We start from the raw sequence: 23,284 nt of genomic DNA, 5'->3' as shown, positions 1-23,284 counted from the left end.
CTTGTTGAACTTCATAAAGTTCTTGTTAGCCTAGGTAAGGTTCTTCTTAGCTGTGCTGCTAAAGAGCAAAGGATGCCTTGGAAGCAAGTGTCATTAAAAAATTTCCACATTAATTCAGATTCATTCCAGGGAGTTGCAGTTACCTTGAATTCTCTCCTGTTGCTGTGATAACAACACCAGATAAATGTTCATGACATTGCACAACTTCTTGAAAGATAAAATGGGAGTCACCTTGGAAGGGAACTGAGGAGACATCATCTAACTGGCTGGTGGGTGTGGACTGATGTTGCAACTCCCACACTTCCACTGCTTGCTGGTTTATGAAGCACCAGAACTGCTTCGGGAATAGCTCAATGGCAAATATTGAGCTATTAAATGAATACACAAAGAAAAGAAAGTTAGAAAAGCAGAAACTTATTTCATACAGGGTTTTTAGGGACTTTTTCAAGTGTAGATGTGCCAAAATGATTCCACTGGAAACTTTTTATAAAATGATTAGTGTAAAGAGATTCTGTAATCCTAGCATCTCTCTCCCTTCTCCGGAGAGCCCCTGTGGCTTGTGACAGCTCTGTTCTGTGCACTGGAAACATCAGCAGCTGGAAATTATCATTTGTTAGTCTTAATCTTTCTGTAGCTCCTTTCAGAGACTCCACTGATAATGAGGGCTCTTACCCTTTTACCTTCAGGATAGCTTGGAATTCCTCTTTTAGGGCCAGAAATCACTCAAGCATTGAATTTCTAATGGGGGGGGGGGGGGGGGGAAGTGTTTTGTACAGTATTCTGACCCATTCTGGGCATTCCTCAAATTTCTTCAAAGGACAATCAGAGGGATACATGTGTCATTGCAACTCTGAGCTCTCTTTCACCACAGCTCTGCTATAGTGTGATGCTCTTCGTAAAACCTCCCCCTTGCTTTTTCACTCTTCCTTGCCTTTCTAAAGATTTGACCCAAGAGTTTTCTGATGCCTCTTGGACTTATGGCCACTTTTTAACCTCAGGGCTCTCTAATGAAATCCCATCCTTTTCTTGGAGGGCTGAGCTGCTGCTTGCAGGTCTGTCCGTCCTTGGCTGCCCACTGCAGTTTCTGAGCTGCAGTCTCCTGTTTTGGTGGCCATGCGGTAGAAGGCAGCTTTCTCCAAAGGGAGGGAGATTGGGAACCTGCAAATCTCGGAAACATGGCTTCTCACAGGGCTTCTGATAAGGTAGATTCTGGGTCATTTATTTTGATTACTCCTTTACTGTAATGTCAAGCTGTACATGGTAGAGGGTCTTCTTGGTGGCTATTTGCCTTCTCAGGAAGGTGGGAGGAGTATAAGTTTTCTCTTCTTCCCTGGCTCACACAAGCTATTTCCATGAAAAGGCTGAGATGAATTGAATCCATACATAGTAACCAGAGAGACTGCAGTGATGGTGACAGTCCTACTCTGCCAGCGTTCCCTGTATGTCAGAGGAGTTCTTGGAATAAACAGAGTGAAATAGAAAAAAGCTGTCAGCTACAGACAGCGAGAGCCAGCAGGATGGCCTTTCCTTCCCCATGTTCCTCAAAGTGTCATGCTCTCTCCCCCTCCAGATGCCCGTGTCCATACTCTGGAGCAGCGCAGCCTCCTGGGCTCCTCGTCCCCCAGGTGTTTAGACCCAGGACCCATCACAGCTCGTGTGCATCTCTGTGCCAGCATCTCCTTCCAGAGGGGTGAGGATGCACGTTTGTGGCTTGTCCTCAGGACGTGACCATTGTACCCACCTTGTCCATGGGAGAGCAGTGAGGTGGCACTGCCAGCAGGGACCCTGCTGTCACCAGGAGCCCCCCTTGCCAATCAGTGCCTACTCAGCCCTTTTTCCTACTGATGCCAAGGGTGCCTGTTTAAGGAGTAAATTAATCTGCCACAGGAATCTCCTGTGTTGGGATTACATGTGCTATTAATAAAAACCGCCTTCAACTTCTAAATTGAGGCACTTAAAACCCACAATGAATGCATTCTTCATTAATTAAAAAAACCATGAACTTTTTTGTTGAAATTTAAATAGACCCATGAACTTTTGTATCATGTGTGCTATTTTAAAACTGTAAATCTATTCCACTTTTTCCATTGTGGTTATTTTCATGTTTCATTATGTTCTAACATAGGCAAGTCTTTAGTCTTTTAATATAAAGGTTTTTACATTTCCAGGCACAGGTTTTCCCGCCCACCACTAAGCTTGGTAAGAACCTAGTTTTTAGACACACTTTTCTATGGTACAATATTAAAAAATGGAATAGAAAAAAGAGTTAAGGCAGCAAGGCAACAAGAAATTATTGCTTACTTCTGGAAATTCAGATTAATATGCTAAACATTTTTTTAAATGAAAAAAATGAGAAAAAATAAATATGGACAGGTTAATTATTTTCTATGATTTCTGGTTTTGAGAAAACCAAGCGGGACTTGGAATAACAGACTGCCTAAGGCCAAATGTTGTGTTGTGTCATAGATTATGAACATGGCCTGAAACTGGATGATAACTTCTTTAGGCAAAGGCATACTCAAAGCCCTATTTAGAATTCTGTCAGGAAATGTACTTGACTGTACTCTAAAGAGAATCTCTTTTCTATTCCATAGCAATGAAGGAGAATTTCTCTACAGTTTCCATTCTTCCATAGTTTTCCCTGTGTTGTCCCTTGTGCATAGAAGATCCCCATGGACTTCAGAGGTATTTCATTCTCTGTTAAAGTCTACATAAAACTTCTTATCTGATTATTCTGCAGATATTTTATGACTGTTGTGGTGCTGATTTTCTCTTGCCATTGCCTTTCCTATTGACCAGTGCTCGCTCTTTGTTTCCTTCTGTTTTCTATGTCTCTAGTTTAATAACTAAGCTGACGGTTGTGTGGGACAAGGGCTATATTTTTGATATATGTTTGTATAGTTCTTGGCACGATGGAGCCTGATCTCTCACTCTGTCAAATAATAATAATGTTGTTTCCAGTTCATTCAATCTCCAACTTTTTAACTCTTTCAGAAGGTCTTTTTTAAGTAGTTAGAAACAAATTACTATTTTAGCAATATTTTCCACATCAGTTATGATTTCTTTTAATAATCTCAGCGCTTTTTCCAATATTCCTCACAAGCACTGTACTATGTGCGTATAATTTTACTTATTTAAAGCCCAAGACCTAAAGGTCTGGAGATCTGCTCCAAAAGTCTGAATTAAACTGCACAGTACAACCACTGAAACCCAAGCACTGCTGCTCTGGAGGGAGTGCCTTGCTAACAAGAGGCAGGACAAGGAGCACAACATGCACCATCTAATACCTGGCACATGCCCTCAGTGTCAGCGATAATTTAATCTTTAGTGTTATTCCCTTGGAGTATTTACCTGTCTCATAATACTTAAGGGATGCCCTTGTCTCAGCACAGGAAATGACATAAACATCAGAGGCGTCAGACCAGTGTCATCGATAAACATCCCTAATTAGTGAAACCCACTCTGCACTGGTTCGTCATTGTGTCTGGGCTCTATTATTATACTCATGCTAATCTCTTTCTATTTCCTAAGTGGTCCATCAGGATCTACTTCTGTATTAAGCTTGTCTCTAATCCTTATACCCAGCTAAACATAACAACAACCTATTTATGTATTGGGCTATCCCCAATTAAACTGAAAAATACTATAACCTAGTTCAGGAGTTGGGTAACACTGAGTATTAACGTTGGTTATTTATATCGTTCAGATATTTCAGACTTGCTGTGTTAAATAAAACCTTGGGCTAAGCTTTTTAACGCTTGCTGTCGCTTACAGCCACATGGGCTTTAATACGTAACAATGTGATGATGACCCTCAGATTTTCTCGTCAGGGCTGGCTCAGCTGTGATCTCCTGCAGGTTCCCCTCTGGGGTGGCAGTTGGAGGCCCTGGCTTGCCTGAGCCCTCCAAGAGGCAGCTCCTGTGGCAGCCACCACTGTTTTGATGCAGTTTTGAACTTGGCAGCTCCTTCCCTCTGCTGCAGCTGGTGAGGTGACAGCAAGTGGGAGGTTCTGTTCAACCTGCTCAGGAATTTCTCCGTGTATGTTGGTGTTTGATAAATCAGTTTTCCCCCAAAAGCAATAAACACAGTCGGTGCATTTAAACAGGTGGCTTTTGGGAATTTGCTGCTGCTCTATTTGCAGGGAAGTATACACTCCACAAGTGCATCATGGAAACACAATAACTAAAGTAGTGACGCAGACTTCAAATAAACATAAAGGTTACTACCAGGAGATTTGTGCAGTTCTAGGGAAATTAGTAATTAATATTAGAGACAGGGCATTGCATTTGACTCTGCAAGGCACTATATCTTACATTCCGAAGTTTGAGCTTGGGGGTTATTTTGTATTTTGCTTTGCCACAGGATGCAGAGAGCTGGTATGGCTGCCAGTCATGGCTATATTTGTCACTGTCACTGGGTTTTGTTTTTTTAAAAAGGATAAATATATGTGTTTGCTACTTCCATTTCTTCCAGACCAATCCAGGGCCAGGCAGCTGAGTTTCTCCTAGTGTTGGGTGCTAGTCTGGTGAAGGTGGAGCAGCATCTTCAGCAGGGACTCTCCTTCATGCAGCTGCCACTGAGAAATCACTGGCGTGGTCTGGAGGTGAAATTAAGAGTTGTGATTCCGAGAGCAGAGTGTTGCCAAGTACATTCCTGATATGGAGCAGCTCCATGAAATAGCTAATTTCCCACACATTGTCTGTTAAGAATCTGCCCTTTCACTTCCATGACTTTTTAATTGCATTTTTCTAAAATTCAGGAACTTTTTCCCTCACTGTGAAAAGTACTTTCCAGTGTTTTTCATAAATGGAAAATAAAATAATCTGAATGCCAGCTGCTTGCAAGCCAGGTATGTCTGTCATAGGAAGTTACATTTCATGTCCGATACCTCCAAAATTTGACTGCTTCCTGGCTAGGGAAGAAGTAATCTCATTTCATCTCATCTCTCATCATAGATAAAAACACTGTTAACACAGGCTGTCCTCATCTTCACATCCTCGCTTTCTCCCATTTCTACAGGCTTTGGGCCTGACATTGACCAAATGTGTGGGTTCCCTTTTCTGTGGAATTTTAACAAAGACTGTGCATGAGCGTGAAGATTTGCTCCACAGCCCCCAGCGTGAACAAAACAACCACTGTTCATTTTAGCTTCGTCTTTTCCTTAAGCTGTGAATGCAGGAGAGCACGGGAGGCAGTTAGGCACAGAAGGCTACCTCAGCTTGCCCTGCCATCCCTTCTGAAGGAGCCCATTTCCCTCCACTGACTCACTGAGACAACGTTGCCCTTGTGAATACCCTGCTAACGAGGCAAAGAGCTTCTGGAGGCAGCGTTATGCTGCCCAGCAGCTGTGATGTAATTGCTGGCAACGTGGTCTTGGGTCAGAAGTCAAACAAGAGTGGGTTTTTAACAAGGAGGTAAAAATATTTTCTCTGCCTTTTGCAATGGGCTGTGTTGGTATTGTTCCTCCTCCTGTCCCTCTGTTCACTATGATATGCTTTATCATCTCAGTTCATGTTTGTGGTACATTGGGTCTTGCTTTACAATGTGACAGAATTGTTTAAAACCCGCCAGACTGCAGCTGCAGAGAGCGCAGTGGGACAGGAGGGAGAGCGTGGCCGTGTGGCCAGCTCGCTCTCTCTGCTCTGTTAGCCAAACTGTGAGCTACATAGAACTGGGATTTGAAAAGCATCAACAATTAGATCTAGTTTATGAGCCACACTAGAATTATGTTTCTTGAACTTGTGACTTTGAAGTAGCTATTTTTCTTTTAGCTTCTGAATCTGCCAGCCTGGCCATTGAGTAAACCTCCAGTGACAGAGGATTTATGAAAACCAGGGCTGTAGCTACTTCCACAGGCTCAGGAAATCAAAGCCTTTCCCTCCCAGTTGCTCTGATTTTGTGCTTCACAGAAACAATGCTTATCAGGTACCCAGCTTTGGAGGATCTCACCTGAGAAATGTGCTGATGGACATTCCCTTTTCTAGCCACCCGCATCTTTGAATCAGTAGCACGCTCAGTGTCCTTGGCTTCGTGAGGACAGTCCCTCCCTTATTAATATGAAACTTCAGTAACTTTCAGAGTAGAAAATGCTCAGAAATCATTAAAGAATGTGTTAATTACCATGAAGAAGGAAAAATGTCTGTGACAGAGACCTTGCAGTTCACTGCGTCTGAAAAGGACGGTGTTGTCTCACACGTTGTCATAAAGATGTACATTTTGCAGATGCGCGATTTAGACTGGAGGATGATGCAGTGGAAGCATTAAAGGTTCTGCTAATCATCACAATGGTTGGTTTTAGTTATTAGTGATGACTTCTTAATCACAGGCCCTGCTCCTATGTTTACCACCTGCTTTCAAAATGAATAAATTTTATGAAAACAATAGAGAGAAAGTGAGAGACAAACAAGTGATGGTTGTAGGAGGTTACCCAGCAGCTTGAACATGGACATATCTGTGTGTTCAAGAAGAGCCTGCTGTAGCTGTGCCACCCCTTTCTGACTGCTACAGGAACGTGATAGCCTTCAGTGCCAAGGAACTGGCTTTGTGAAGTAAGATTGACACTAACAGCATTGTAACTGCTGGTATTTTGTTGAGTATGTTCCCTGTAAAAAGTGCTGGCTGCGATCTTCCTTTTTCAGAAGGCTGGCTGGCTGGAGCAGGACTTGTCTGTGGTGATGCACAGTGATACACACACTGGCTTGCAGAAGCAGGGCAGAAAACTCTCAGCCACCCTAAGCCATGCTGCTGGATGTCAGAGGCTGTGAAGAAGTAGCAGCAGGTCCTCAGTCAGTGTGGGTGCCGACAGAAGTAATTCCTCCCCAGAAGTGTCTTGACAACTGCTGGGAAAAGACTCCTGTTGTCATTCACGCTGAACATGGCACATGTACTGGTTTCTGCAGCTTTGGAACCAAGTTGCTTGAGCGTTTAGGCATTTCCTGTGCTACAGCAGGAGAGTTTCATTCAGTGTTGCGTATGTGTCCTGGTTTCTTTTTAGTAGCTAGAATAGCACTGTGTTTTGGTTTCAGCCTGGGATTTGTTATGAGAGAAATGTTGATAACATACCAATATTTTCATTTTTGTTGCTGGAAGTGGAGGACTTTGTGTTTTGTTAGTCTACAAGTGCAAGATCTAGGGGTGACAAGGAATATTTAAATTAACAGGCTAAATTGGCTTTTGGATATGCCAATAGGATATTCCATATCATATCACATCATGTTCAATATATTAATGAGAGCCTCTTCCTCTCTTGCTCTCTCTGACTTTCTCTTGGGCTCTTGCTCTTCCAGGATTGTGGTTTCGGTTCGGGATTGTCGCTCCTCCAGGATCGTTATCTGGGAATGGGCCGGGCTTGGTTGGTGGGTGGTGAACACTTGCACTGTGTATCACTCATTTGCATATTTAATCACTATTATTATTATAATTATTATTTAATATCATTATTATGTTAAGTTTTATTTTATTTCAATTATTAAATTGTTCTTATCTCAACCTACGAGTCTCCTTACCCTTGCCCTCAGTTCTCTCCCTTATCCCCTGGGTCAGGGGGAGTGAGCAAACAGCTGTGTCTGGCTACTAGCAAAGTGCTAGCCAAGTGAGCCCACCACAATTTATTATTATTACATCTTAAACTTTGTCTTTACTTATCGCCCATCTGAAAAAGCACTGGTAAAAATTAGTGTTTAAGGTGTTAGGGATTGCTTCATTTTGCTTCATTTGACTGCCAGTCTAGCTTTCAGACAGGACAGTTTAAGGCTAGTGATAGCATAGAGAGGCTCATCTCCCTGAGGTCCCTCTGTTGTCAGTGGGGAAAGAGGCATCTCCAGGCACGATTCATGCAACCTATGTTAGATGAATCACCCTGGAGCTGCCTGGTTAACCCTGTCTGGTTCTCTCAGGAACCAAGGCAAGTAGTTTAAATGAGATGGAGTGAATCCTACCTGCAGCGCCCGGTGCTCCGTTGTCCTGTCATGAACACAGTAAAACAGAGGTGAAGAATTAGATCTTCAAAAAGAAAATAAGTAATGTAATTTCACTTAAATGTTCATTATCACATCTTCCATTCTGAAAAAGTGGAAAGTGCATGGTGAAAGACACGAGAGTAAAGCCATGTAAATAAAAGAGGTGCCTTTGTTCAATTAAATAGACATTAATTACGCCTGACCGTGTAGACCATCTTGCTCAAAGGCATTTCATATGGCTCCAATCCGCTTACAGTCTGACGCTGGAGAGTGTGTGTTTTGCTGATAAACATGAGCACAGGAGCCAGAAAATCCAAACAAGGCGGTGAATCACCGAGCAATCGCATGAAACATCATTTTACTAGGTGCTGGTGCAGCAAGCGGGCGGCCGAGCGCTGAACCAGGGGCACTGGATGGACGATTCTGTAAACCGGGAAAGATGAGAGCCGTTGGCTCCCTCCAAGCAGACCATATTTAGCTGTGGTTTTGTTACTGCTAGTCGTCTGTGCAGTAAAGAGAGAGCTGGGGAGGGGTGAGATGCCCAGATGTCATACTCCAGCTGTGGCCTGGTCTTGTTTGGGAAGAAGAGCACAGCTGGTTTAACCACCATCATGCGCCATGCGTTTTTACACGTCACATTTCTTCTGGTGCGGATGTGAATAACAGCCCTTGTTTGACCTCAACTGAGACCGACTCAGCTGAACTCAGCTCTGCCTCAGCCGAATCTCAACCATGTGCTACCACCTTTCCTTGAGGAGTGTGCCAAGTGGGTGCCAGGGCCCTGGGGGCACACTCAGCCCTGCCCAGGACGCCATGTCAGCCCCTGCCCCAGTGATGGGGTTCCTCCCCAGAGGAGGAAGCCCAGAGAACCAGCCCAAAACACCCTTTAGTGATGTGAAACCAGGGGGAGTTTTGCAAGCCAAGGTGGATTAGAGAGCTCAGCGGCACTCCCTGCCTATCCCAAGCAGGCTTGTCATGTAGATAAACGCAATCAAGACCTGAAAGTCAAGCTCTGGCCACCACATGGAGTATTTATGAAGTGGATTTTGAAGTGAAGTGAATTAGCAGGATTTTGAGGGCTTCCTCTCTGTTTTTGTTCAAGTTGAAACAGTATAACCCAGCCCCCCCTGAGTATTGGTAGTTATTGTAGATTGCACTTGGTGTAAGAGTCTAGGGCACCATGGTGCAGAAGAAATTGCATTTGGAGCAAAAGACCTTTTTCTGGATCTCCTTTCAACAGTTCTGAAGACAAGAAGCCCAGATTATCCTCCTGAAGTTTTTAACCTAGGGCTTGCTGATGTATATTAACCTATTGTTAAATTACCACTGTGATTTAGTGCTATAAAATCAAGTTACTGAAACCTGTGAATACTGCGGCTGCAAAGGAGACCGTGGCTCCTGAACCTGGTTGCACTGAGGACTGCGACATAATACAAAGATCCCAACTGCAAACAGTGGTCTCTGCTGGTGCCGTTTGTCTGAAGGTTTTTTTAGCTCAGTATTCGAAGAACATTTATGGCTAGCTCACATCCTACTATTATTAGTATATTATGATGATTTTTTTTAATTCACATTGATTCCATTTGAAAAGCACATTTATTTATGTCATACATGACTGAATCCTTTTCCCTGGACAATTATCAGCAGAATTCGTTAATGTCATTCAGTGCAAGGGTGGGAAATGGGCAGTCCTTTTTCTACGTAACTCTTACTGAAATAATCTGGTTTTGCCATTTGCTCTTTATCATTGTTTTGTTTCTTTTCCCACAGCTAATAGTTGTGTTAATTGTTTTTCTTTTCAGTTACTAGACTAAAAAGTAATTTATATTTTATTGTGAACTGAACTGCATTACTTCCTCTAGCTGCTCATTTCTCACTCTCTGCTGAGAGTATTCAGCTATGCTGGCTTAATGCATAATGGGGAAAATATCTTTTGGATGCCCATTACAGTCACCAAGGCTCTTCAGTGTACAGGTATGAAGCACACTTTCCTTTTGGTACATTAGCATCCAGATTATCTGCAAGTAATAGACTAACGAGAGGTTCTCTAATGAGGTAGCTGATTAAAGGCAATCCAATTCCCTGAGAGCCCTAATGCCAGCTTTTACTGCTCTCTTGTGCACAGGGAGTTCAGATCAGTGTTTCTTCCCTGTCCTTGTGCTCCATCACCAAAGGATCATGTTCTGTTTTTAGTGCTCAGTTAAAGAATTGTAAAAAGTTGCTGTGGTGTGGAAGAAAATAAGGTCTTCGAACAAATTCAGTACCCTCTGAAAGCAATTGCTGGGATCAGTCTACCAAATCTGCTCCTCTGAGGGGAGCAGTGGACTTTTTTTAGACAGGGGGGCACTTCCAGATGCTCCTGTCTCTGTTTCATAGAATGGATCATAGAATGGTTAGGATTGGAAGGGACCTTAAAGATAATCTAGTTCCAAGCCCCCTGCCATCAGCAGGGACACCTTCCACTAGACCAGGTTGCTCAAAGCCTCATCCAGCCTGGCCTTAAACACTTCCAGGGAGGGGGCATCTACAGCTTCCTTGGGCAACCTGTTCCAGTGTCTGACCACCCTTACAGTGAAGAACTTCATCCTAATATCGAATCTAAAACTACCCTCTTTCAGTTTAAACCCATTTCCCCTTGTTCTGTCATTAACTGCTCTTATGAAAAGTCCCTCCCCAGCTTTCTTGTAGGCCCCTTCAGGTGTTGGAAGGCCACTATAAGATCTCCCCAGAGCCTTCTCTTCTCCAGGCTGAACAGCCCCAACTCTTTCAGCCTGTCTTCATAGGAGAGATGCTCCAGCCCATTAAAACAAATCAAAATTTTATTATTCCTTAATTTCTGAGTGTCTTTCTCTACCCTGTCCTGCACTTAAGACCCTCAGTAGTTCTCCTCAGGCACATAATCCTTTATGTCCCTACCTCATACCTCCCAATTTCAGAGTATTTTATCCCTATTACCTTTCTCACTCAGCATGAAACTTCTTACCTGGTCACTGGATGTGAAGCAGGAAAGGCAGAGGCAAAGCTGTGGACATAAGTTGGTGTAAATAAGCAAACAATCCCATTGCTATTGGCCTAATTCACCTTCATCACATGTATATTTTTTTCTTCTTGCTCTACGCTTGCTCACTGAGCTGCCTGTGTCCTGCTGTGCTGCAGGAATGGATGGTGAGACCGGAGCAGCTCCCCTAAGGGTATACAGGAACTGCAGGTACTCCTGCTATGTCCAGCACTATCCAGCCCGTGCCTAGACTCAAAACCATTTCTGTCCATAGCTGATGCTTTTGGTGGGGCAGAGAACTGCCAAGGGACAACTAGCAGTGATGGATGTGAGAAGAAGAGCAAAATGTGAAATGCTGCAATGGTCTAGAGGAAAGGAAGGTTGGTGGACGTCCTTCATTGCCTTTGCAGGCAACCAACTGGTGGAAACGCAGTCTATTAAGTCAGGTCCTCTGAGGAGAAAAATGAAGATCTACTCTCCTGCTAAATGCACAAGGAGAAAGTGCACTTTCAGACACTCTGCATTCAATTCATGTTAAAATAAATGTGAATTTTCTTTTACCTGCTTTTTTTTGAGAGTTTTTTTCTGTTGCATTTCCCTCCCCCTCAAAGTTGATTCAGGTCCTCTTTACATACGACTCTTATGCCAAAAGGTGATTTGAAGAACTACTTTGGCTTCATATACATAACTACAAAATGGCTAATCAAATGTCAACTGAAAAGTACTGCTGTTTTGTATCCAATGGAAAATTTTGCCTAATTGCACTGAGCATCACCTGGTCTGATTGTAACTGTCTGGAGAAGGATTGCAGAGCTGTTACTCTGAGATGTTTACTTCATCTTGGCTTCAGGGAACATTCCTTTAAGATGTGATTATTGAAGCAGAGAATAGATAAGATAGGTGAAAAGCAATTACTGTTTTACTAGTGCACCAGGCAGAATCATCCAAGCACTCATGTGTGTTACAACAGCACATGGCCTTGTGGTTTGTCTCTTCTCATGCCTGTGTCTCAGGCAATCTGAGTTGCAGAACTGTTGACCACTGAAGAGTGCAAGAGGACTGAGCAGTCCAGGACTGCATCAGCCTCCATCAGTCTGTGGGACTGCATTTGGAAATCCAAGCCAATCCAGTCAGCCCTACTGAGAAGGGCTCAGTTCATATGTTCATTAATCAACCTGCTGTTTTCCCTTGTAAAAGAGTACCAGGAGGCTGAAAATCCTGCACCTCTCACCGGCTTTTTTTTAAAGTAAGGAAAAGTTTTCCCCACACATTGATTGAAATTGATGAATGTTGATGGCATTCCCTGAGCAACCAGAGCTCTTGATCATGTGGAGGCAGATAGTAGTACAGAACAGGATCTGAAGAGTTAATTGTCCAGTTGGAAAACCAAAATAGGCTCAGAAGAGGCAGTACAAAGAAAAACACATGTGCAAGTTTCCCAGGTGCAGGCGCTTCATGCCATGGTTGGGACAAACCTTATGGACGGTGTTATAGAAGAGATATATTGTGTGGCCGCTCAAGAGCTGTGTTTTCTTTGTCTGCCTTGAATTTTATGAAGAGGATATAGAAGATGATGTCTAGCAATTCCTGATCTAACATAGCTAAACACAGAGAATTTTGTGACTTTGGTTTATTTCTTCTGTCTGCACTTTCTCCTATGATATACGTTAAACATTTGGGTGAGACATTGGAGCCCACAGTTCTGCTGAGATCAGTCTGGACATAAATCTCTCCAGTCCTGCAGTGGACAGGTTTTGCTTTTTCACTAGTGGTGACAAATTACAACTAAGAGAGCTAAGTGAACCTGAGGTGCAGAGCACAGTATTCCAGCCACTCACTCACCATCATGATTTCCAGCATTTTTCAAAAAAATGAGTAAATTCAGTTGAGTACACTGACAGCAAGTCTTCTTGCAAACCACTGGCCATGCCATAAACCTTCCCCAACAGAGATGCTGTTCCACTTTGCTGCAGTGAGTATTAACAGCCCCTCTGTACATCCTACACAGAGGGATGTGGCATTTTGTGCTTTTTGGGATTATCAAACAGTAGCAGAGACTCAGAGCTTGCTGTGTAAAGGACAGGTGGAGATGCAGGACTTGGGGCCAGATGAAGAATCTGGGGCCACTTCAGCTACTGCTAAGCAGTGAAACACAGATGAATAATCTCTATGTACACTGATGAGTGCATATTACTTTGGGAAATGCTCTTGGATCATTAAACTTGAGAATGGGCTCAGGAGGGCCCTGAAAATCCTCACAAAAGACACAGGAATGCAATAAAGCCAAAGGGGAAACAAAGCAAGCAGAGTTCAGATGAAGAATTTCATATAGAACTGCTTTTTCAGGGGAAAAAGAATCAATTTTACAGTGGAAGAATGTGAAATGAATGCTGGGCTGCAATCACAGCAGTAGATATTCTTTTCTACATATCACTACTCCCTTTAATAAAGGTACATTGTCAGTTAAAGGCTGCTTGCCTGTGACTGAGAAGAATGGGAGCATGAAAAAATGCCTCACCCCTGCTGAGCAGAGATGTTGTTTAGACTTCAGATGTGCAGGATCAGAATTAGTCACCTGTTGGTTTCGGGGGCTGATAGAGTAACTAGGAGATTGTAAACATAAAGTAAAACTGTAGGAGCTTGGTTTTGAGCTCATCACAGTTAATGAAGAGTCTGGCTAATTGAGAGCTGTATATAGAATTTCTATACGCTTTTATGTAACTTGTGATATTCTTACTGAGTAGCTCTGTGAAAGTTTATTACTCTTCATTTGGTAACCAAGAAGTATTTTGTGTATGTTGTTAGAAGTGTCACCTGGTGGCACACGTTACAGGTTTGGATTTTTTTTTTCCCTCTGGCAAAATTTCATCTGCCAATGAGCTCTGAGATTATAAAAATTTAAGGAGTAGACCCTGGGTTTGTGGCATGTACACTATATATTCATCTTTGCTAATGAACTGCGGAAAAATTCTGCACTGTGCTACTCTGACTTTGTGCAGGCTTTGTGTGTTCTGGTGCATTGTTGCCACCTTCCAGCTGGAGTAACACTGAATTTGTAGCTGGATGTTTTTTCAAGCCCCTGTTAGTAAAGGCTTGCAGCAGAAGTGAGAGCTGATTATGCAGTTCAGGAAACTGGGTACAGGCACTTGAAAGTTGACAGAAAAAAATAGGATTGCATATATTAGTTTTTATTTTAAAAAACCCTAAACAACAGAATAATATTCCTATTTTTAGGATAATTCAAAAATAACAATCAGGTGTTTTATTCCAAAGCAATGTTTTGTCCAGCAGGGGGTTAAGTGCATTTTGCAGACAGAGACATTCTTAATTAATTTACAACATCTTATGCATTAATGTAACCTGTTATTTTTAAAACATCATTGATTTTTATAATGTTTGAATGAAAAACTGAGTGAGGTGAAATGGCATGTATTATTTCGGGGTTTTTTTCCACTTTCCTGTTTTCATCATGCGAGAACCAAATGTGTTTATTTTACTGGCAATATTAAGACAATCATATGATTTTGAGTAAGTCTTTTGAGCTTGTTTGCAAGTTTCTGCTCTCCTGCATGTCTGCTTCCTCCCCGCTGGGGGCTGGCTGTTGTATGGAAAGGCCAACCACGTCACGGAAAAGCCCTGTCTCTGATCAGATGGGCTTAATATAAACCAGGTTTGCTGAGAGAGAATTAAAGAGGCAGCCCCAAAGCAGAGGAGGATTTACTTCGGCCGAGCGGCTGAGCGCACCGCAGCCCACCGAGAGAGAAGGACCCGGCTGCCTCGAGGAGCCTGGCAGAAGTAAGGCAGCGTGGGCGCGGGCGCAGTCACTTACTGCTGGTGCTGGAGACCCAGACAGCTAAATGCAGTGTGGGGTATCGAAACCACTTTGAACATGGAACACAGTGTGCTATGGGGACTTGTTTGGCTTTGTTTAATGAAGGAGGATAATTTGTTAGGGGTGAAATCATAAAATGTACATGTTTGCGACTGTTTAGCGGGTGAAAGTTTATTGCAGGCTGTGAGTTAGGTTGTGTTGTTTGACCGAACCGGAGCTGGTTTTTCTCATCTGATCTTTTCAGCGGGCAAACAGCAAGGAAAAAAAATGTGTTTTAAAATTCAGCTGCAGTAAATATTTCATTTTGTTTGTGAAGCAGCTTTTGCTTCGTACGTGATTTCCAGTTTAGTTATATTTCTTGCTGACAAAGTTACTGTGAGTGAGACTGTGCAAATGATCTCATTTTGCCACTAAGTACTGCGCACCACAGAGAAAATATTGCTTATGGTAATAAGTTCAGATAGAGTGTGCTTTTTCTGTATATTTGTTCTATGTCCTGCTGTGCATTTATTCAAAGAAGTTTACAGGCAGTTTTGTGAGAAGAGGAGCAGTGATTTGTACATGCTGTTTTGTTGCGTTGCTGTACTTTTTTAATTCACCACCTATTATCCAGGGTTGAAAGTGGTTGGGTTCACTTTATGGACAGTCATCCTATTTAGTTATGTGGAGAAGAGAGCTGAGAAACATCAGATATATGGCAAAAAGCAAAATGTCTAAATAACTGTCACTTTGGGAACTGGAATGCATCAAAGTAACTTTCCTAAAAATGGTAGCTGTTGGCCTGTGAGGATGACATCACTGTCCTCTGCCTCCAAGCAAGGCAAAACAGAGTTTGCTGAATAAAATATAATTAAGAGCCATGCTTAGATAAGAAGAGTGAACCTATCCAGCTGATTGTACAGTAAATTAAGTTGTTGATTTAATATCTGTAAATTTTTGACCTTTTTCTCCCAGCACTACGTTCTGTATTGGCTAGAATCTGTTCCTTCTCAGAAAAGCCGTTGGACTTGGCTATGTCCCCCCTCTTACCAGCCAAAAAGCCACTGTCTGATGCAGTCATTCTGTGTTTACCTGGCTGTAGATGAGACCCAAATCCACTCCATCACAGCAAGACTTGCTTGTATGGCTCTTTTCTCATATCAAAGTTGTCTAAGGGCACAGTGAGTGAGGTATTATTGCTTTCTCAAAAGTTTCAGCTCTTAACTGAGACAATGTGAGAGATGCTGTACACCCCACTTCCCTGGAAGTCGGAGGCAACTGGGACTGGTGCCTTTGTCTGCCCCCAAATAAGCACAAAGGATGGGGACCAGTACCTGTAGGTGCTGCCCGTACTGTAGGCTGTCTCTCAGCAGGGATGCAGCTCCCATGTGGGACAGCCCTGGTGAATGCTGCCCCTTCCTTCTCCTCCTGGGACACAACAATGCCTCACTCTCTCCAGGGCTGGTCTGTACCGAGAACAGCCGTGAGCTTGTCAAGGTTAAACAAAGATAGGATTTAACATGTAAGGGTGGCATCATCCCAAAGAAAAAGCCTTTGATTTACTAACTAGAAATATTTCTTTGTGTACCAGCAACTACAAAAGAGTGTAGAAAGTCTTGTTTTTCTTTTCTTGAATACTAGACCCCTACAGAGGAGCAGGACATGCTGCCTTGAAGTTAATAAGAGGGCGTCAATGCATTTTTAAATGTTTTGTGGGTAACGCTTGTAATTTCCCTATTTCTCACCAGGGGCAAAAAATGACCCTCAACAACGTTACCATGCGTCGCACCCACAACAGCGGCCTGCAACAGCAGCAGCAGCGATGGAGCATCCCTGCTGATGGAAAGAATCTCTTGGTCCAGAAAGACTCCAACGAGTACAACCCACAGAAGCGATACACCATCAGTCCCGATGAATACTACAGAAGGAGCTGGTCCTCGGAGTCGTCCGACTCCGTCATCTCCTCTGAGTCCGGCAGCAATTGCTATCGGGTGGTGCTGATCGGGGAGCACGGCGTAGGCAAGTCCTCGCTAGCCAACATCTTTGCAGGGGTGCATGACAGCATTGACAGTGACTGCGAGGTGCTGGGAGGTAAGTGTTTGTGTTTGCCCTGGGGTGTTTGTGTTTGCTTGCAATTAGCCCTGCCAGTAGTAATTGGCACAGGAAATCAGAGAGGCCATTTAATAAAAAATTGAGGTAACAAACATTTGGATCTGATAATCCAAACTGATTCAACACATGCATGTCTCTCAAGAAAACAAGAAAACAAAATAACATGAGTAAGATGCTCACTAACATTGAAAGTCTCTGAAACAGAACAATTCAGATTCTTATGCTATTTCATTTCAAAATACCTGTTGGAATGTGCCTGTGATGATGCTACATAGGAGGCTGGGTCAGCTTTCATGCTGGTCCAGCATTTGTGTCACCACTGACTCCGCAGGGCTGACTCCAGCTTTCTGGGGAGAGAAAACAACTGAAGGTCCTCATAGTGTAAGGGAATTAAATGCTTAGGAAGATTCTATAAAGAAAAAGGACCCTTCTGGGTCCTTCAATCACCTCCAAAATATTTGCCATTAGAAGTAATCTCAGTAATTCTGTATAAATATATTACCTCAGCGTAGGGTGTATGGAGTTTGAGTAAAATATATCTCCTCCTCATTTAATCTTACTTGTGCAGCATGGATTCCCCCAGAAGAAAAGCAGAGAAAAGTCCTTCAGCAGTGTAAGAAAATTTGTCGTGCCCAAACAGGGGGAAAAGTCACAAGCTGTAGGTTTTTCTTTGATGCTTCCCCTTTGCTATTTCCCTCTGCTTTGTTTAGGATTGCAAACCAGTCTTTAATCCCAAAGATCAGACCATGCAGAAGGTGAAGCGGAAGCACCAAGCCCTGAGCTACCCTGTATGTGAGATATTGATGTGGAAGGGTTGGGCTGCAACTGAAATCCGCTGTGGCTCTAAGGAGGCAGACACTGTCGCCTTTGGAGGACATGCAGGTCTCTGGCTGGTTTGGCTTGTCAGTGTGCAGGACTCTCCTCGTCACTCCCATATCCCTTCCCTCTCCTGCCTGTGCTCCCTTGGTGCAATGGTGCCAGTGCTAACACAGAGAATTTCTGGGCTTCTCTTGCAGTCCTCAGGGAAGCACAAGCAGGACAGCTTTTTGTGTCTTTACCTCTCGGGTTAGGAGAAGTTTTACCCAGGATTTCATACAGCCCAGTGCAGGTTAGACCCATGTTTTCCTTGCTTACTGTCACAGACTGGGGGCACAGATCTTTGTGTCTTTGGGGGATTTGAAATTCCCCATGGTGCAGTCACTCTGACTCAGTTATTCAGGTGTGCTTTATCTTCAGCTTCTACCACTGACTTTTCTTGTAATCCCATCAGTTCCTCAGCCTGGAATATCTCTGATAACAGGTTCCTAGTGCTGCATCAGCAAACTAGAGTAGGACCCTTGGGCAAGCAGTCAGAAAATGCAGCTGATTTGGTTTGCACACCCCTGTCAGGCAGTTTTCTTCTCCACGTGAAGCTGCGTGCTTTCCTCTTTGATTCACACTCCCAGCAATATTGCCTGGAATGTAGCAGCAACAGATTTTCAAGGCCAGCTCTGCTGAGGTGTTGGAAAACTTGCTGTTGTTATAGCTTCCCCTTTTCAGTCTCAGCTTTGAAATAAGCATGAGATGAACTAATTGCTTTCTTTCAGTGTGTTTTATATCCGATGGAAGTTCCTTAGCATTGACCAAGGAATATGACCATTTGGGCATAGTATTTTTGAAGGAGTGTGATTACATATTTGTCACCTCTCCATGGGTAACAGAGTGGAGAAACAGTTCTCTTCATGCTGTCCTCTGGTGTATATGGAGCTTGTTCCCATGCAAGATGCTCAGTCAGTTGAAGAAACTATTTTCCAAACTTTAGCTTGCAAACTGGAAATTTTATTACAAGGTTTCAGGGTAGCCAACTCACAGAGGGAATACAGCTGTTTTCATGGTCTGGCTTTGCTGCTGACTGTAAGATTAATCAAACTCATGAACGTAAGTGTCATGCTATTAGGCCTGCAAGGGAAAATACTTCTCTTGATTAGCTTTGTCTTTTTCATCTTGCCATTTTAAGCTGTGTCAAGCCTGTCCTCTTTTTAATTTTATTTTAAATGTGTATTATATCGGTCTCATTCTTTTGCATGAATGTAGATTCTGGCTTTGAGGAAAGGCTCAGATTACAATTTAGGGGAAAGCTCACTCCATTAATGCCCAACAGAAATCTTATGAGACAAGGCTTAAGACACAATCCTGTCTATGAGTGTGGTTGGGACAGACAAACACTGCAGTGAGAGGGGTGGTTTGCTCAGAAACCCAAAGCCCGGTGTTTTTCACTGATTAGCAACCCAAGACTAGAAGTGGATCCCAATCCCGTGGTCATCCAAATGTCCCCAGGCTTGGGGGAAAGAAGGAAGATTAGTACTTGAAGGAGAAGCTACACTGAGATTTCACAGCAAGGGTTGGTTGAAGTTATGAGTGCGAACAGCACTCCCAGATCTATTCAGAACTTTGTCACATGGCATTTATAATCTAGGTATGAATTTTTGTGGCCTCAGTACAAAATAACTGAACTTTTGTGGTTTGTTTATTCCTTTGCTTTTTGACATCAAAGGTAATGTGGGAAGTGGTGAAATGGGAGAGAACTAGAACGCAGCAGGAGTCTCAGCCTCTGTAAAACTCAACAGCTCTTGTCTCACACAACCCTGTCTCATTGGTTGGTAGGCTGTGAGCTGTATTGCTCTCAGCAGCAGTGACTCTTCACCCGTAAACTGTCCCTGCTAAAGTGAAAGCAAATATTTTCCATTACTCAGCCTCGCTGGACTCTGCTGCTCCCATGGGGCAAATGTTCAGTCTTTGGTTATTTCTTCCACTGGTTCTGTTTTCTCTCTCCCACATAAGATAAAGAGAATATCAGCCAAAATAATGAACATTTCATTTCCTGATCTTTCAGCCTCCTTCATATATCATGGAAAGTAAGACAACCAGTAATGAACAGAGGGCAGGTTCAGAGCTGATGGAAATGAGAAAAGAGCTGAATGTGAGCCAGCATAAAATTTGGCTCAATAATTTGAACTGTGAACAAATTATATATATTCAGATACTTGTTTTTTGAAATGTGCATGATGCCACAAAGTAATATATTACCAACCTTTCTGATTTTCTTTCCAGAAGACACGTATGAAAGAACCCTGATGGTGGATGGGGAAAGTGCAACCATTATTCTGCTCGACATGTGGGATAATAAGGTACTTTAATTTGTTCTAGTCAAATGCCAAAAGAAAAGTGCATATGGATGATTGCTAATATCAGTCATCTAAAGGTAAAAGTATCTTTTGGGAAAGAAAGTAGGTATTTTCTGTACTTCAACATTGTGGACCATACAGGATTAACCTCACCCACACACCAAGCCAAGGATGCCTAACAGCTCTGCCATGTGAGCCTGAGAAATGCAAGCCTCGTTTATTTTTTTAATGATAAAACAAAACATTGAAGCCATTTTCCAGACCATGCTCATTCCAGTCTAAAGCCAGCACAATGAATTATCTGGAGCAAGTTTTGCCCTCCTTTGTGGTGAAGTATTCATAGCATCACTGCATTGGAATTACTTTTAGTGTAACTGTGATTCAAACCATACCCATTACAGTTAGGGAAGGAATGTATTTGGATTCTCTAATGTTATACTTTCTAAGTAAATTCTGCTCTGGGTATAACAATGTCTGTCCGTTTCATTTGAACAGCGTGAGGGAGAATGGATTCGAGACCACTGCATGCAAGTGGGAGACGCATACTTGATTGTCTACTCCATCACAGACCGAGCAAGCTTTGAGAAGGCCTCTGAACTCAGAATACAGCTCCGCAGGGCACGCCAGAAAGAAGACATCCCCATTATTTTGGTTGGCAATAAAAGTGACCTTGTCAGATGCCGCGAAGTTTCAGTGGCAGGTAAGGAAAATGATGAGGATAAAACCAACATAAACGTTGAATCATCTAGTAGCTTGTGAACAAAATGCAGAGCTCTGGCTGATCATGCTGTGATCAGGACTGGGCAATAAAAGAGCAATAAAAGAGCAGAGGACTGGAACAGAGGGCAGAGGACTGGGAGGGGTCTGCCATGTCCCTAAGCCTCCCTTGGCAATGCTGTTACATGCCAGATAATCCCTTTCCTACAATTATTAAGTACTGTCATAAAAGCAGCTTGAATTTCTTGACCTCCGGCTCCTACTGTAAGACCACTGCACTATGTGATGTCTCTGGTAGCTTTGGGCATAACTTGTTTAGCCCCCTTTATTCTACTGCCAAAGATTATCTCTTCATTTAACCAGTTCTCTGTCCTCCCTGATAAATTAAAATTCCCTCTTACCCTTCATTTTGCTAGTCTGGGCAGGAACTGTGCATGCACCTTTCAGGAGAGGTCTCCTTGCTACCTTGCTTTGTGATACTGAAACAACCCTCACTGCTGCATGCAAAAGGATAACCAACATGTGTCACTCTCCCAAAGCCCGGGGAGCCCTCAGCCCATAAATAGGAATAAAGAGACTGCTGGGAAAGCTGCTGTGGGCTCCCAAGGTCTGCAGTCAGTAATATCTCTTCTTGGAAAGTCTTTCCTGAGGCTTAGGTGACACAACATAACAGGCAGCAATGCGTTAGATGATCTCATCCTGGCCCATCAGAAACATGGGTTCCTTCCCTCAACATTTTCTTCTCTCTGCCGCCGTTTGGCTCTTCTATTTCCTATTTGAGCTAGACTTCTTTTTATCCACTGGGGATATGCACTGTTCCTCTGGCCCCTGTCACAGTCGCCCCAAGTGAAGAGTTTGAACTGAGGTAGCTCATCAGGAGCCCAGGGACACCTGTATGCCTTCTCATTCCTCTCTGCCCCACCTGAAAAATCTTTTGAAAGATGGCTGGTGCATTCATGTCATTTCAGTCATCCTGGAAATGAGTTCATGGCAAGCCAGAAGACAGAATAAATTGGCTTGTGTGTGAAAGACACCTGTCAGGTTTAGCTTAGGTTAGTGTAATTAAGGATAAGAACTATGATTTCAGATGTGCCTCTAAAGCCACAGGCATAGTTCTGCCTTTATTTAAGAGTTTTGCACATGTTTCTATTCACACCAAAGTCACTACTGTCCCAAGACCCTGATTTATACCCCTGACCCATCGAGGAGGCTGGGCTCTGCCTCCTATGATGACAAGACCTCTGCTGTGTGTGTGGAGGGTGCTGTCATCACCCTTTAATGCAACTTGAGGGAATCTACACATAAGATGAGCAGGTGATTTTGAATCTTCACTGACCTCTCAGCCTTCAGTGTCTCGGTGTGAGTCAGCCCCAGCTCCCTTCACAGCTGACGGCGGGGGCTGGGCTTTTCCAGGAGGGGATTCACCCCCCTTGCTGAGAAGGGAGTGTGACACAGAGCAGATGAATCATGGGCTAGCAGGCAGCGTTGGGTGATTAAAGACTTATCCATGCCTATATTAAGCTTGAGGAATTCCCCCAGTGGCACTGGCTTTGCATCCGCTTTGCTTCCTCCCTGCTCGTGACACCTTGTGACATACCCACCTTGCAATTTTGCAGAGGGACGAGCCTGTGCCGTTGTGTTTGACTGCAAGTTCATTGAGACCTCGGCAGCCGTGCAGCACAACGTGAAAGAGCTGTTTGAAGGCATCGTGCGGCAAGTCCGGCTCCGGAGGGACAGCAAGGAAAAGAATGAGAAGCGGCTGGCATACCAGAAACGGAGAGAGAGTATCCCCAAGAAAGCCAGACGGTTTTGGGGCAAAATAGTTGCCAAGAACAACAAAAACATGGCTTTCAAACTCAAGTCCAAGTCTTGTCATGACCTATCAGTACTTTAAGATGCTGGACTCTGCCAGAGCTTGTGGCATTTTGTGGACATTATCTAACTATGTCGTGGGACAATCAATCAATCTATATTAGATTGGGCTATCAAAGTGACTTAGGTTCACAGTTGTGATGATATGTGCTGACATAAGAACAGCACAGTGCATGGAAATATCTCTCTCTTCCTTTTTTCTTGTCAGTAATTTTAAAAGAAAAGTATAGACCAGAATGACCTAAAGTTATGCTGGGAAGTGTTCTGGAGTACACCTGTTCTTTCCCCTCTCACCTTTGGATAATAGTGTAAGAACCTTGACTTGGCATCTTGACTTGGGAAGTGAATACTACACTCTTTACTCTTTCTCCTTTTATTATTATTTCTTTTTTAAAACTATAAAGAATTGATGAACTGACTGGGGATTGGTCCTTTGCCAGTTGGCTGGTCAGGCTTGAGCACCCACAGCTGAGAAACCTGCATTTTTGTAGAATAGCCAGAATAAGAATCCCCAAGACACTTTTTTTTTTTTTTTTTTTGAATGTTTATTTTTTATTTCAAGGATTGGCTTCAATGAGTTTACACATCTTACTTTGGAAATATTTAAAGGAAAAATCTTACAATCAAACAAATTTTCTTCTCATATTTTCAG

General features: G+C 43.2%; 1 protein-coding gene across 1 annotated transcript; it reads left to right on the top strand.

Annotated features, from left to right (window-relative positions):
- The first annotated feature begins 16,513 nt into the window (after positions 1-16,513).
- Positions 16,514-22,989, top strand: GEM (GTP binding protein overexpressed in skeletal muscle). The gene is made up of 4 exons (XM_010166648.1): positions 16,514-16,858; positions 19,970-20,046; positions 20,539-20,743; positions 22,377-22,989. Exons 1-4 carry the CDS (start codon positions 16,525-16,527, stop codon positions 22,652-22,654), a joined length of 894 nt encoding a protein of 297 aa, XP_010164950.1. The 5' UTR covers positions 16,514-16,524; the 3' UTR covers positions 22,655-22,989.
- Positions 22,990-23,284: the final 295 nt, after the last annotated feature.

The sequence above is a fragment of the Antrostomus carolinensis genome, unplaced genomic scaffold (genome assembly GCF_000700745.2).
Source record: "Antrostomus carolinensis isolate BGI_N321 unplaced genomic scaffold, ASM70074v2 scaffold3514, whole genome shotgun sequence".
In the NCBI taxonomy this organism is placed as follows: domain Eukaryota; kingdom Metazoa; phylum Chordata; class Aves; order Caprimulgiformes; family Caprimulgidae; genus Antrostomus; species Antrostomus carolinensis.
This window is presented reverse-complemented; position numbering and strand designations above follow the sequence as displayed.

Bases quoted from the DNA above. Each gene is read 5' to 3' on its own strand.
- GEM (XM_010166648.1), top strand. From the start codon at position 16,525: ATGACCCTCAACAACGTTACCATGCGTCGCACCCACAACAGCGGCCTG. The intron at 16,859-19,969 runs GTAAGTGTTTGT...TTTTCTTTCCAG, and splicing joins TGACTGCGAGGTGCTGGGAG to AAGACACGTATGAAAGAACC. The intron at 20,047-20,538 runs GTACTTTAATTT...TCATTTGAACAG, and splicing joins TCGACATGTGGGATAATAAG to CGTGAGGGAGAATGGATTCG.